This window comes from Benincasa hispida, chromosome 11, assembly GCF_027475165.1.
Source record: "Benincasa hispida cultivar pf3 chromosome 11, pf3_genome.v1.1, whole genome shotgun sequence".
Taxonomy (NCBI): domain Eukaryota; kingdom Viridiplantae; phylum Streptophyta; class Magnoliopsida; order Cucurbitales; family Cucurbitaceae; genus Benincasa; species Benincasa hispida.
The window spans coordinates 71,899,198-71,914,503 of NC_143488.1; the positions used below are offsets into that span (position 1 = coordinate 71,899,198).

Below are 15,306 nucleotides of genomic sequence, written 5' to 3' on the forward strand. Positions count from 1 at the left end.
AAAAGGATGGCCGTTGAAGTGGGGAGGTGTTTCCTAGTAAGACAATCTAAACAGTGACAGTTTTTTTTTTTTTTTTTTTTTTCTCAAACCACATTTAATTGGTCGGTGATTTTGCCTTTCAAACATGTCCTATCGCCTCCCTAAAATTCCTTCAATTTATCCCATTTATTTATTTCTTTGTTAATTTATTAACCTTTTTTAGAACCAAAATATAATAATAATAGATAATTTCGAAATTCCCTTTTTTTTTTTTTAATTTTTTTGACCGCAGACACGAGAGAGATCACGGAATCCGAAATCTTCTGACGACGCCGTTTCGGCGAAGGACATTTAAAAATAGCCTAATCAATTAGGCCACGTTCTCGAGTGTTTGTGGTCCTGACCGTACTAGATTACTCTCCCCCCCTCTCCCCTTCCGATACGTTCTGTTTTCTTTTTACCCTATTGCCTTCTTCTACTACTTCTTCTTTTTCTAGCTTATTACACTCTGTTTGAATTGCGTCTTCCTCCTATAATTATCGTAGTTTCTTCGTGGGGTTTCTTTTGAACTTTGTGTTTTAGCGTGGATTCATAAACCCATTTAGCGGTGGTCTGGATATTGGCTCTGCTATGATTTGAAAAGGTACAGTGAAGTGAAAAAGTTGAAATGGAAAAGAAGAAAAAGAAAAGAAAAGAGAAATTGTTTCTTTGCTTTTTTTTTTTTTTTTGTTTTCAATTGATTTAAGAACTGTTTTGCTTTTCATTTGAGTGATCAAGCCGACGAGGAGTTTAGGGTAATTCTGTCTGATTCTCGATTGTTTTGATTATATACAGATCTAGCAGTTGCAGCTGACGATGCCAAGGCAGAATCTTGCGGTGGAATTGATTCCAGGGAAAATCAGAAAACGAGGCTGTTCCTCATCGGCTTCTTCTTCTTCTTCTATTCTTCATAATTACAGGTTTAAGCGAGCGATTCTTGTGGGTAAAAGAGCCGGATCCTCCACTCCATTGCCTTCATGGAGGCTTATGAGCTCTCGATCGAGATCCCCTGCTTCTGCATTTCGTTCTACTGAGTCACCCAAATACGAGCTCTATCAGTGCGGCAGTGGTCGGTCCAAGCAAGCTCCGGTGTCGGCGAGGAAGCTGGCGGCGACGCTGTGGGAGATGAATGAGTTGCCGTCAACGAGGGTGAAGGAGAGTCTGGCTTTGGATGAGAGGAAATCGAGAAAGGAAATGAAGGCCAGAGAGAAAACGACCCGGTCGGTTCATTCTGGTTCTTTGCCTCCCCATCTCTCCGATCCGTCTCATAGCCCTGTTTCCGAGGTGGGTTTCTACTTTTTGGCCCTGTTTTTCTCAATTGGGTTCTTTTCTCTTGTTTGGTTGATCTGATATTCTGCATCAAATATGTAAAACTCTGTTTGTTAGATATTCAATTCTTTGGTTTTGGGACTCAAATTAAGGGGGGAAATGGACATGAACCTGTGATGAAAGGTCTCTCCTGATTAATATGATGTAACATTGCGTTGTCCCTTTCCTGTGATCAGTTGGATTTGGATGTCAAAGTTGTATTTGTATCTATCATGTATGTTAAGGATTTGGGCTTGTACTTTTGTAGAGGGGGGATCGTTCCGGGACGGGAAGTCGCTGTCGAAGAACTTCGTCCATGTCTCAGAGGCTAAAGCTTGCTGATCATGGCGTTGGGGTTCTTGATTCTGTTAGCAATGCTAGTTTGATGGAGGTATGTCGTATCTACGTCTTATTTGCTTTTTGGAGAACTGCAAAATTTGCTCCAATTGTACGTCTTTGTTTAATTGCTAGTTGTACTAGATTCCCCTTGTGAAACTTTAAGCTTATCCCTGAGTTTTCTACATCTTGTTTGACTTCTTTCATACCAATGACGAGGAAGAGTATTCATGTATGAAAGTTTGTTTGTGATATAGATTGAGACAAGATCAAGAGCCCCAACTCCGAGTGCGTCGATTGTTGGTGTTAAAACGCGGTTGAAGGATGTTAGTAATGCCTTGACGACTTCTAAGGAGCTTCTCAAAATTATTAACCGTGTTTGGGGCCATGAAGATCGTCCTTCGACGAGCATGTCCCTAATCTCGGCCTTACATGCTGAGCTGGAGAGGGCTCGATTGCAGATTAATCAGCTTATCCAAGAGCAAAGGTATGAGCAGAATGACATAAGCTATCTGATGAGGTGCTTTGCTGAAGAGAAGGAAGCATGGAAAAGCAAGGAGCAAGAAGTTGTGGAGGCTGCTATTGAGTCTGTGGCTGGAGAGCTCGAAGTTGAAAGGAAACTTCGAAGAAGGTTCGAGAGCTTGAACAAGAAGCTCGGGAGAGAACTGGCTGAGACAAAATCATCACTTCTGAAAGTAGTCAAAGAACTTGAGAGTGAAAAAAGGGCAAGGGAAATTATGGAGCAGGTATGTGATGACTTAGCGAATGATGTTGGGGATGATAAGTTAGAACTAGAGGAAATGCAAAGAGAATCTGCTAAACTGTGTGACAATGTCAAGAAAGAAAGAGAGATGAAGCGACTCGCTGCTGTGCTGCACGAGGAACAAGCTCATATAGATGCCTCGGATGCTAAGTATGATCTCGAGGACAAGAATGCAGCAGTTGATAAACTGAGGAATCAACTTGAGGCATTCTTGGGTATCAAAAGAGCTAAAGAAAAGGAACTCGGATCAAATGACTCAAATGAAGTAAAATTTGCAGCATACCTAAATAAAAACGGGGTTCGTTCGTTTCAAAGTGAAGAAAAGGAGGAAGGGGAAGTTGTAGATGGAGTGGAATGCGAAGAAGATTTGGCTGAAAGTGATCTTCATTCTATAGAATTAAATATGGACAACAACAACAAAAGCTATGATTGGATCCACTCTTCTGGTATTCCTCTTGATTCTAGAAGGCCTTCAATAGATGATGAACTCAAAGCAAGAAAGTCTACTTCTAAGAAGGGTTCAAGAAAAAGCACTTCTTTACAAAGAAGCATATCTGATGGTGTGGAATGGGGAAGCCAAGCTGAAAACCATCCAATTTCAGGAGATCATGTCTTGGATTGGGAAAGAAGCTCTGTACTGGAGAAAGTAGCGTCTGGAAAAGTTTATGGAGATCACTTTCAAGGATATAATTCATCTAAGAACCTCAGAGACCAGATCTTATCTGGGTCGAGGCTCGGTTCGCTTAAAGTCACTGCCAGCCCAACTAGGCTGTGGGAACAAGCACGACCCTCAAGAGACCTCGCCGATACTGTCACGGAGAGAGCTTCCATGGTGCAAGGTAATGGTTTGAAGTCTAGGCTGATGGAGGTTAGAGGCGACGGTCTAAGCTCGAGGAAGTACAAATGATCCCGACAATGAGAACCATTCGGTCGCTCAAGCTTTTTGTATAAGGCAAATGCAAGTTGGGGGTTGGGGGAGAAATCTTTTATTGCAGATTAAAGCTGTTGCCTGCCATCAATCATTTCACTGAGAGCTGCTAAAAAGTTGCAGCAGCCCGCTGCTCAAAAGCTCAAGGTTCCTAGTAGATATATATTGTGAAATAGAAGACTGCTCATGTTTTGTAAGATTCCTGTAGAAAAAGAAGTGTTTTGAATTCTTTTCTCTCTTCCTTTTTGGTTTCTTTCAGTAAAAAAAAAATCTTCAAAAATATTTTCTTTCTTTTTCTTTCTTTCTTTTGCTTGTTTCCTTGCAATTTTTCATGGAGAGCCCATCTGGAACTGGATAATGTTGATGGTGATGTGTTTGGAAAATTTTCAACCATTGAAGAGCTACTTTTTCCTTTTTCAGCAATGTTGGGTTTATACAGGAGGTATTCATAGCTTATACAGGAGGTTATCAATACTTTTTGAAATTTTAAAACTAAAATAAAAAAAGGGGTTACTAATAGCTTCTAATTAATACTAATTAGAAAGGAAGAAAATGCAAGTATATAAATAAGGAATATACTTACGAACTCTATTTGCAATAGTCAGGAGCTCCAATAAAACATGTTTGAAGGTTGTTTTGATCGGTTGAAGTCGTTGAAACAGTTGCCTCTCTTCGTTGGAATTAAGGCAGTTATTGATCTCCAGCTGAATAATGTACTTTTAGCTGGAACGGCAATTTTAACAATACATTCTAGCCTATTGTTTACATGTGTTAGGATATCTTCATACTTCTAAAAGTTGTAATACGGTAACTTAGATATAAACAATAACGTTGACATTTTTGAAGCTATTTCAAGGTTCAATGCAGATGAGCTTTGCTCATGTCGACAAATGAAATGTACTTAATCCAACTCCCATATTTAAATTAGATTTTCGTAGGTTTTGCAAATTTAGACATATCTCAAAAGATAAAAGAACCTATTACATACTCAACTCCCATAATTTTGTTTTTTTTAAAGCATATCAAAAAATAACATTACTAAGGATCAAACCCTTCCTTCTCAGCCCCAACAAGATGGGAAAGCCGATCGAGAAAATCATCAGTCAACAGTGAGAGGAGGAAGAAAAATTATGGACTACCTTATTACAATATCTATGAGCATAACTCAAAACCACAATACTCAAATGAATCATTAAAAAACCTATTATATACTCAACTCCCATATTTCATCGTACTCAAATATATTTTTTTCTTTAAGGAGCCTATATTATTTATTTATTCAATGTTTAAAAATTAAACAAAAATTAAGAAGAAGATTATAGAGATTAACAATATTCATATAGGAACAGGGATATGGTTCCTATCCCCAAGGGCGGAATTAGGAAGGGACTAGGGGCACGTACCCCTCATATTGTATCGTATTATATATGGATATACATTTTTTTCTATAAAATATAAAAAATATTTCTGTATATATTAAACATATATTAATGTGTGCCCCCAAGACATAAATTGGTGGTGAAGGAACTTCTATAAGTTGGCAACTAGAATTCAATTCCACCTCTAGACAGTTATCTTCTTTTTTATTTTAGCCAATTTTTGTTGCTTAAAGTATATATATAAATATTTTCTCTACATATATGTTTGTTATACAAATATTTTTTAAATATTAGACTCCTTTGGTAACTATTCGATTATTTATTTTTATTTTTTGAAAATTAAGACATATAAACACCAATTTCACATATAATTTTTTTTTTGTTTTGTTATTTATTTTACCATTATTTTAAAACCACATTAAAGTCCGTCCAAGTTTAATTTTTAGTATTTAAAATTATGACTTATAAGTATTAAGATTTTAATATTAACTTTAATGAGTCCATTAAAAACATCTACTAGATATAGATATATATACTTATTAGTGTATAAAAATTTCATAAAATATTTGAAATGCTTAAAAATTAATCATTATTAGATAAAAATTACATTATTTTTTTTTAGAAAAAATGTCTAGCACTACATATTACACGCATCGAGATGTTAGTAGTCTAATATATATTTTTTAAAGTTCAAGAACTATATATGACACAAATTTAGACGTTACTAAAATCTTAATTTTATATAAAGTTGTGCCATCTAACATGTAATTTGGATCTATCATTGTCTGTATATTTGTTAGCTACGATCGCTTTGACTATGTTATATAAATTTAATATTATGTCGATGTATCTAAAATTATATTTAGTTGAATTCCTACCCTATAGGATAGGGCTCTGCCAGTGCCTATCCCCACCCGATTTGTTATATATTGAAGGCATTGTTATGATATACGATAAACTTCACTCTTTCCTTTTTTTTTTCCCTCTTCTTTTCCATTCCAAACAAACATAACATTGCGTCAGATTTTAGATTAAACCATGAATAACCCATTCTTTTTAATCTCTCAAATTAAATCGTTGCAACTTCGTAAAGCTTTCTTCATCAGATTATTCAAAATCACTACCAATTTGATTGCAGGAAGATCCAGTGCTTCTCTCCCATGGGACTATTACTTCTATGGGCGTTCTTTTCCATCTTCCCGTTCTGTATAACATCGACCCTGGAAACTGAACCGCCATTGGAGTTGAGTCGTCTAACTCGGGAGCTTTTGGAATCGGCGAGAAAACCAGAGTTCTTCGAGTGGTTGGTTAGGGCTCGAAGGAAATTGCACGAGAATCCAGAGCTGTCCTTCGAGGAATTCGAAACCAGTCAATTCATCCGAACAGAGCTCGTGTCTCTTGGGATTAATTTCACTTGGCCCGTCGCTAAAACTGGGATTGTGGCCTCCGTGGGATCAGGTGGGCACCCATGGTTCGCTCTTAGGGCTGATATGGATGCTCTTCCTATTCAGGTTTCTATCCCTTTAACATAGAATTCCCTTTCTCTGTTCTGTTCTGTTTTCTATATTTTGATTTGTCTGTATAACTTTTAGCTGTTTGAGTGATGATTTGAAATTCCGATGTTTAAAAGGAAATGGTGGAGTGGGAGCATAAGAGCAAGAACGATGGAAAAATGCATGCTTGTGGCCATGATGTTCACGTTACAATGCTTCTTGGCGCTGCTAAGTTGCTTCACCAGAGAAGAAATGAGCTGAAGGTAATATACTAGTGTTTATAACTAGCTTCACAACCAGAAGAAAAAAAAGTAGAGATTTTATTATTTACAAGTATCCAAAGAAAGGGCAAAGTTGTGTTCTAATGCAACACGGTATAGGATCATTGTCTATATTTCTCATCTGTTTACTTTGGAGATCTTCTCATGCCATAACGGTTCATGGATGGACGATCCAAGGAACAAAGGAAATTTACTTTACTTTTTAAAATAAACATGGAAACATAAAAGTGGATTAAGTTCAAGTAAATAGTCAAAATGATCTATAATATACTAATAAGGTTGAATGTCTTATTCTGGTAACATTATTGGATGCAGTCCACCTCGTAATTATTATAATTTATTGTAAGGTGCTACAAACGAAGTGATAACCTGGGGAGTGAAAACGTCCTATGTAATGAGTTTGCGTAAGATCGGACAAAGAAATAAACCACTCTTACTATATAACGTTGTTTACTGTTTAAGATTGACTATTTCACTTAGATGACATAGGTAACTCGATCTTAATCCTGAGCTAATTATGAACCCTTGTTTATTTAGGATTATCCTTAGATTTGTATAAGTGAGGGTTGACTCAATAGCACCGACTCAATAAGCCTTCCATTTCAGGAGTAAGACCGGGTAGATAGTTGGAGACATAGGGTGCAAGACAGAATTCACGCCTACCCAATTGAGGAATAGTAGAGTGGTTGTTTTCTTAAGTGCTGGGTCTTGAACAAGGGGTCCACCCTATCATTGGCCCGAGAGGCGGTTTAGTGATTGGATCACAAACCAATTGTTGTTCATTAGAGGATCAGTAGAACTTAAGGAGCAAGACATAATTTCGGGGTAAAACAACATTTAACTCAGTCGTTATTACGAACAACCTGTGAAGGATCGACTTACTAACCATGGTTATATTGAGTGGACTCAATATATCTACAGTGACAGGACTACAACTACGGGCTTTAGTGGAGTAATCTGGTAGTTAACAAATGGGGTTTAATTCGGTATAAAGAGTTTAGTCAATTAATCTCGGATAGTTGTCCATGATCTGTAGGTCCATTAGGTCCCTAGCTCACAAACGGATTAGGCTTAGAATAACATTAAGTTGATTTGAAACATTCGGATTAGAATTAAGGGAATTAGTAATTATATGTGATATAATTATGCGTTTAATTTTGGATTAAACAAAATTGGAGAATCGATTAATATTTAAATATGGTTTAAATATTAAATTCATGAATAGGGATTCATGAGAGTGGAATTGGTGATTGATTAATTTAATATTTGATATTAAATTAATTAGAATTAATTAAATTGTTTAATTAATTATTAATTATTGTAAAATTAATAAAAAAAAGCTCAATTTTAATTAAAGAATTAAAATTGAAAAGTTAATTTTTAATTTTAATTTTGGAAAAGTTTCAAAATTGAAATAAAAAATTAGAAAATTTGAAAAATTGAAAAAGTGGAAATTTCCCCCTTCTTCACCCAATAGGTTAGTCACCAATCCATTACATTTCCAGCTCAAATTCTCAAAGTGGAGCTGTAATTCATACATGCTTTCTTAATTACATAATAGTCATGCAATATATAGCTCAAATTCTAAGTGAAATGGACAGGCATTGTAGAGATTTTTTGTTGAAAAATCTGTTTGAATAAAGTCTTCAGTCTGCTGAAAATTAGAAAACCTTTCTCCTCCATTTTTTTAATTCAAACTTATTTTGAGTTTCACAACTCAATCTAAGGCACCAAGAGTATAGTAGGGAAGACCTTGTGGTGATTCACATCCAAAGAAAGGGAGGATTGCCACTAGAATTCATGATTCAAAGGTATCTTCAAAAGTTAGTGTTGAAATTCTTTTTAGTTTATGAGCATGCTAAATTTGAAGCCAAAATTAATGAATTAGAATGCTTAAATGATCTTGTTTCTTCTATTGCTTGTTTTTATATTCCAACATTATGTATGCTCTTCCAACTGTTAGACACTATCTTTGACTGAATCGTTTCGAAAATTGGTGCGCGTCTCAAGCATCGGTAGATGCTCATTAATTCATACCTTTGTTCATCTCCTAATTCTAAGAAAGATGTACTCCATTGTTGCAACAACAAGCGAGAGTATTCAATTTAAGCCATTTGTAAGACAAAACACTACTTTTCTTGTTGGGTTTGACAAGATGTGGAATCCCACATTGGTAGTTTTTGAAGGAAGAGGTGGCTCCAATCCGTTTTCCTTATTTGGCAAAAAGAAAAAGACTGAGTAGACAAAAGTTTTGTGCACATAGTAGATTTTTTCTGGTCCGTTTTTTCTCCAATTTGGGAGATTTCTACATATTTTTATTTAAATTATCTTTTAATTTATTATTATTATGATTTCGAAGGGGACAGTGAAGCTCGTTTTCCAACCTGGGGAAGAGGGACGTGGTGGGGCTTACTATATGGTAAAAGAAGGCGCTGTAGAGGAGGTGAAAGGTATATTTGGATTACATGTCGCACAAGATATGACAGTAGGAGTAATTGGTTCAAGGCCTGGTCCATTTACGGCCTGTAGTGGTAGGTTTTTGGCCACAATCCAGGGAATTGGTGGTCGTCAAGCAACAGATTCGCTTCTAGCCATGTCTTCCGCTATTATCTCTCTTCAACACATAATTTCTCGAGAAACAGATCCTCTTGATTCCAGGGTAATCTTCTCTACCCCAAATATAACATCTATTATATTCTTCAAATTGTTTCTCTTTTCTTTTTTTTTTTCTTTTTGAAATAAAATATAATCTCCGTGATTTGGTTATAGTTTTCATTTAGTTCATATGTTTCAAAATATCACATTTTTACCTATTTAACATTTTGAGTTTAGTTTCTATTTAATCTTAAAGTTTAAGATGTTATATTTTTACCCTTAAAATTTCTTAGTTTAATTTTCAATTAATTGTGATAAAAATATTAATAATTTAGTAATTACTTAGTAGAAATTTGTTAATACTGAGGGCTAAAAGTTGGCACATTAGTAAGACCTCAAGCCTCAAGAGTAGAAAATTGTTAATATTTAGAGAGAGATTTTTTTTCATGCGCTGATGGAGCTCTTAATTAAGAGTAGTCAAGATTGACCCACTCTTTATTTGTCACAAGTCGTTAATTGTTATCTATAATATCTCTTATTTTCTACTTATTTGTTATTTTTTTATTATTATTTTGAGTTAAAAATATGTTTGTGGAAAATCCAAACCCTATACCATTTCGTGAAAGTTTAACGTCAATTGAACTAACATGAAATAGTATAACTTTAGAATCACATCAAGTGCAATGATTTAGAGAGCGATTTTACTAGTTAATAAGGGATTTAACATAAAAGAAAAAACTTTTCAATAATAAAAAATGATACTAAAAATTCAACAAATAGATACGACATAACAAATAGGCAAAAGTGAGCTCCATTTGATTATGTTTGTTCTTATTTATCAATATTTTGTAAGCATAATGAAATGTGGGATCTACTTCGAATTCTGTAATCAAAGAAGGTGATCTGATTGAAAAATTGGGGGTGCCCAATTTGATAGCGTTTGAAATTTAAGTGGGGCCTACTAGCCATTATCATTATTGTTATTATTACTATTACAGATATTGTTATTGTTACTGTATCAAAATTATGAATTTGCTATATTTATTGTTATTGTTACTGTTATCGTTATCGCTAGGATTTAACAGTAATAGTAACAGTAATGCCAATAGTAACAATGAAAAATGCGAGATTTGTAATTCTAGGTAAACATGATCAAAATAATCTAATTATGTTTGCGGTTCATACTTATTATGATTGATCTATCAATGAATTTTATTACTATTACACCACTTTTCATCATGGTTTGGTAAATGTGGCCTTAAAACGTTTTTAGTAAAGCATCTAACTAATTTGATTTTAGTTTAGAAATGTTTTGATATGTTTGATAGTAATTTTGAATGAAACAAAATGGTTACGAAACATTCCCTTAGATTTTGGTTGGCAGCTTTAGGATGAAGTTGTTGGGAACATTTTGAAAATTGAACAAACAGCATATTCGTTTTTGATAGGTAATCAGTGTAGGATTCGTCAAGGGTGGCGAAGCAGGAAATGTGATAATACCCGAAACCGTGACATTTGGAGGTACTTTTCGAAGCATTGCATTGGAAGGTCTTTACAACCTTAAGCAAAGAATTCAAGAGGTAACAAGCTCCCACCTTGTGTTCCTAGATTGACAATATTTTATATTTGGATCTACACTTTATCACTCATAACCTAAGCTATCACGACCAACTTTTCATTCCATTTAGGATTTGTTAGCTTAAATATACTTTACTTAATTTAGGTATATATCATCGATCAAGAGGTTAGATATGTTAAACTATTTAAATTATAATACATATCATTAAAGTATAAGCTATTTATGTGATCTAATTCAGAATGGTCAAATTTTGATAGAACACATGGGAACAAACTCCATGATGTCAGATTCATTGACTAAAGGTATACCACCTAAAGTTTTTTTCATGAGCATGTTGCTCACATGAGTATTAGTCACTTTGTGAAAGTTTGTTATTAAGGATGTTCTTTGACCATAATTTGTTTATTTTTCATATAGAATAAAGTTGATGTTTATGTTTTATTATTTGAACTTGTTTATCATGCATGCAGTTAAGCAAATACGGTTTAGAATAAGTTTTTAAGAATAAGTTCACTAAGGAATTTGGACCAGTTGGAAACAAGCATGATCTAGTTCACTTTGCATGTAGTTTCTATGCTATCCATCTAATTAATTAAACCTATTTGAGTATAGACTTAATGGGTAGAAGCCCATTCCATGTTAATTAGGTTTTAATGAAAACCCTAATTGAACTTGTAACAAAAGAGATCTTAGGGCTATGGTTCTCAATATACACACTCAATCTTTCTTGAATCCCATTTAGAGAGAAAACCCACTAAGGGTATTCTGAGTTTTGGTTGAAAAAGACAATAGTCATCTTTAAGTTATCATCATCTTGAAGCTATCATAAATCTCAAAAATGGAATCCGATATGTTATTTATTCTTGGTAATTTGGCATGAATGATGCTAAGGTTAATCTATTCAATATAGATTTAAAGTAATTATGCTTACACGATAATCAATCTCTCCACCTCCAAATGTTGTTGAATTTTTTTTTTTTAAAAATATGGTTTCGTTTGATAACAATTTTGTTTTTGTTTTTGTTTATTTAAAATTTATTTGGTTTTTCTCTCACTTTTTCAATTATGGTTTTCACCTTTATTAAAGAAATACTTGGATTCTTAGTCATTTTTAAAAACACAAATAAGTTTTTATTTTATTTTTTGTGTTTTCAAAACTTAGTTTGGCTTTTGCAACATTAGTAGATAATAGAGAACAAAACATAAAATTTATGGTGAAAGTAGTATTTATAAGCTTAATTTCTAAAAAATGGTTATCAAATGTAGGGGTGTTCAAAATATCCGGTAACCCAACCAACCTGGACTACCCAACCCAAACCACAAGGGTTGGGTTGGGTTAGATTTTATTTTGGGTTCGGTTGGGTTAAAAATGTTAAAAAAATATTAAAATCAGGTTGGGTCTGGGGTTACCCCATTTCAACGTCGGGTCAGGTCAACCCGACCCGACCCGAATATATATATATAAAAGTTAAAAAAAAAGACAGAACTAGTGACCCAACCCGGCCCAACCTGGAAATTTTGGATTGGGTTGGATTGGGTTGACCCTCCAAAAAAGAACTAATAGAGTTCATTATTAGCTAATCCCACAAAAATCTTCCAACTCGGCCCAATCTGGACTATGTACACTCCTAATCAAACGTATTAGTGTTGGTTTTTGAGGTTTGGATTTGGTAACATTTGGGTTAATGAGTTTTTCAAACTTGACATTCTAGCTAATTTTGAGTTTGATAGCATTATGATGGTGCCTTAGTTTCTTAGTAATTACCAACAAAAAGTTGGTGTCACACTATTATATTATTAGAAAAAATATATTTTGATTTGTTTTAGAAAAACTCTTTAGTAAGAAGGGGGAAGGTTGGGAGGAGGGAGAAGACTAGAAAAAGAATAGAGAAAGAAAAAACAATCAAAATATTTATTTAAAAAAACACATTTTAAAAAATAAAAATAAATTATCACATCAATTTTCTATTAATTAATAAACGAAAAACTAAGCAACAACCAAAATACTATCAAATTCAAACTTCAGCGACTAAAATCTGGATTTAAAAGATCAAAGATTAAGATGTGCTACCAAACTTAAAGCTCATGAACCAAAAGCGTAATTTTGGTCTAGGATTTATGATAGAAGGAATTGTGTTGGTTTAATTAAGTGGAATGATCCCACCAGGTGATAAAGCTTCAATCAGCTGTTCATCAGTGTAGAGCCACTGTAGACTTCATGGAAGAAAAGGCAAGGTTCTACCCACCTATTATCAATGACCAATCATTATACAACCATGTAAAGAAGGTTGGACAACATTTACTTGGAGGCCCATCAAATGTGCTTCATCTTCCTAACACCATGGGAGCAGAGGACTTCAGCTTCTACTCGCAACACATTCCTGCTGCATTTTTCATGATCGGAGCTAAGAACATTACGATGGATTCCGGAATACCGTTGCACTCGCCGTACCTTGTCCTTGATGAACAAGTTCTTCCACTTGGAGCTGCTCTTCATGCTGCTGTTGCAATTTCTTACTTAGATCAACATCATCATGTGCCCAATAATTAAGAGGGATTTCATTTGACACAACAACAATGTCTCAGCTTGTTGAGCCATCGTCGCATGTGGTGCTCGAGGTCACCACTCCCTGGTTTAAACCAAGTAGGTTTTTTCTACTACCGGTGTTACGTTGTCTCGTCTCGAAGATGACCTGTGTAGCCTGTGGGTATGTAATTTAAACATATATAGATCTTTGAATGTATGTGTGTGTATATATATATATATATATATATATATTTTTTTTTTTTAAAATAATAACAAAAATAAATAGGGAGGGGAAATATATTTTCTATCCCCATTCGTGTTTTGCTCATGAGAAATTTTCCTTCCACCCCTCGCTCATTCCCTGCTTAGACATAGTCTCCATCTCGTTAGGGGCAAGGGCTTGATGCAGCGAAAAAAATGGATATATTAGTGTTTATTTAATTTATGAAGTTTTAAAATTTTTATCACAGATCTACCAAGTACAAATTTTAAAATTATGGGTTATTTTAGATATGAACTCAAAAACTAAATATAGAAACTAAGTTCACGAATAAAAAATGTGTCTTACTTAAAAGTCAACTTTAAAGCTTGTAAATATAGTAATTTAAATCATAAATTTTAATAAGTGAATCAATTCCTTTTAAAAATCCTTAATATGGTATTTTTCACACGTGTATATGATTTATTTAAATGTATATTAATGTTATATTAAAGAGAAATAATATAATCCAATAGATAAAAAAAAAACTTAGGAAAAGTTATTTTTCATCTTCTCTCTCCTATTTTTCTCCATTACTTTAAGGAAAAAAAATGTCGATTGCAAAAATAACAATCAGATCCAAAATAATAATAGATGTAGAACAAGAATAAACATATTAGGGATATGATACATAATTAGCGTCAGATATCACTAATAGCAGCTATCAGTGATAGCTATATAGATAAATGACTAAAAAACCCATATGTAGCCACCATTTCACGCTTCTTCTTCCGATTTTTTGAAACTGAAAACTATCAACTAATAGCAGCTATCAATGATAGTTACTGATAGCTGCTATTAGATGCTATCATTGATAGCTGCTATCAGTGATAACTTTCATTTGGAGAAATATTAATACAACCTTAAAATAGTAACACTTGGAATCAAACTCGAAATACTAACACCTAAGGCTATCGGTGGATATCAATGATAGACTTTTATAAGTAGTTATCAACTTTTGAAAGGAAACTATCATATTTCAAATATTAACATTTAAAATTATAAATGATAGAAGTTTATCAATGAGAGGTCTATAAGTGACTATATATGATATTTACCTAAGTCATATCACCAATATCACATTAATATCATTCCTTTTATTGATATATACCTAAGTCATATCGCTGATATACGGATATCATTAATAGCTTCAATCAGTGGCTATCAATGATAGACTTTCGTCGATATATGGATATCACCTAAGTTCTATCATCGATTTCACTAATATCACTTATAACGTAGTTATCAGTGATAGCTTTTATCATTGATAACATACTATTAGAGATAACTTCTGTCATTCATTTTTACCATTAAATAATATGTCATCATTGATAGTTTCTATCACGGATAACATGCCATTAATGGTAACTTTAGGCATTCCACTTACACTTTAGTTTGAGATTCAACTTTATTAATTAAATTCACTAAGTTGGCTATCAATTATAGACTTCTATAAGTGGCTATTAACTGTGAAAAAAATTATTGAAGATTAAACTATCAATGATAGAAAATATTAATGACTATCACTGATAGACTTTCATTGACTTTCATTAATGACTATCAATTTTGAAAAATTAACACTCAAAACCACTACTACAAAATCTACATTACTTGACACTTGTAGTTTTTAATTACTTGACGTTTCTATGGAAAAAACGTCAAGTATTATGATTTTAGACAAAAAAAAGTCAAGTAAAAGGGTTAAAAAAGCGGAGATTGAAGGAATATTTCGGATATTTTCACACGAATCTTTACTTGACATGATTTTCGTGTCAAGTAATATAAGGTCTTACTTGACACATTTCACGTGCAAGTATAAGAAGCTGAAACATGTCAAGTA

General features: G+C 33.7%; 2 protein-coding genes across 2 annotated transcripts; both read left to right on the forward strand.

The window, feature by feature from the left end:
• The first annotated feature begins 363 nt into the window (after positions 1–363).
• On the forward strand, positions 364–3,776 carry LOC120091088 (golgin family A protein). Its single transcript, XM_039048921.2, has 4 exons — positions 364–622; positions 814–1,302; positions 1,595–1,717; positions 1,920–3,776. The coding sequence occupies exons 2-4, from the start codon at positions 835–837 to the stop codon at positions 3,330–3,332; spliced, it is 2,004 nt and encodes a 667-aa protein (XP_038904849.2). The 5' UTR covers positions 364–622; positions 814–834; the 3' UTR covers positions 3,333–3,776.
• Positions 3,777–5,743: 1,967 nt separating this feature from the next.
• On the forward strand, positions 5,744–13,397 carry LOC120091988 (IAA-amino acid hydrolase ILR1-like 3). Its single transcript, XM_039050172.2, has 5 exons — positions 5,744–6,243; positions 6,363–6,488; positions 8,866–9,165; positions 10,550–10,681; positions 12,848–13,397. The coding sequence occupies exons 1-5, from the start codon at positions 5,893–5,895 to the stop codon at positions 13,229–13,231; spliced, it is 1,293 nt and encodes a 430-aa protein (XP_038906100.1). The 5' UTR covers positions 5,744–5,892; the 3' UTR covers positions 13,232–13,397.
• The last annotated feature ends 1,909 nt before the right edge of the window (positions 13,398–15,306 follow it).

Bases quoted from the DNA above. Each gene is read 5' to 3' on its own strand.
- LOC120091088 (XM_039048921.2), top strand. From the start codon at position 835: ATGCCAAGGCAGAATCTTGCGGTGGAATTGATTCCAGGGAAAATCAGA. The intron at 1,303-1,594 runs GTGGGTTTCTAC...GTACTTTTGTAG, and splicing joins CTCATAGCCCTGTTTCCGAG to AGGGGGGATCGTTCCGGGAC. The intron at 1,718-1,919 runs GTATGTCGTATC...TTTGTGATATAG, and splicing joins GCAATGCTAGTTTGATGGAG to ATTGAGACAAGATCAAGAGC.
- LOC120091988 (XM_039050172.2), top strand. From the start codon at position 5,893: ATGGGACTATTACTTCTATGGGCGTTCTTTTCCATCTTCCCGTTCTGT. The intron at 9,166-10,549 runs GTAATCTTCTCT...CGTTTTTGATAG, and splicing joins CAGATCCTCTTGATTCCAGG to GTAATCAGTGTAGGATTCGT. The intron at 10,682-12,847 runs GTAACAAGCTCC...TGATCCCACCAG, and splicing joins TTAAGCAAAGAATTCAAGAG to GTGATAAAGCTTCAATCAGC.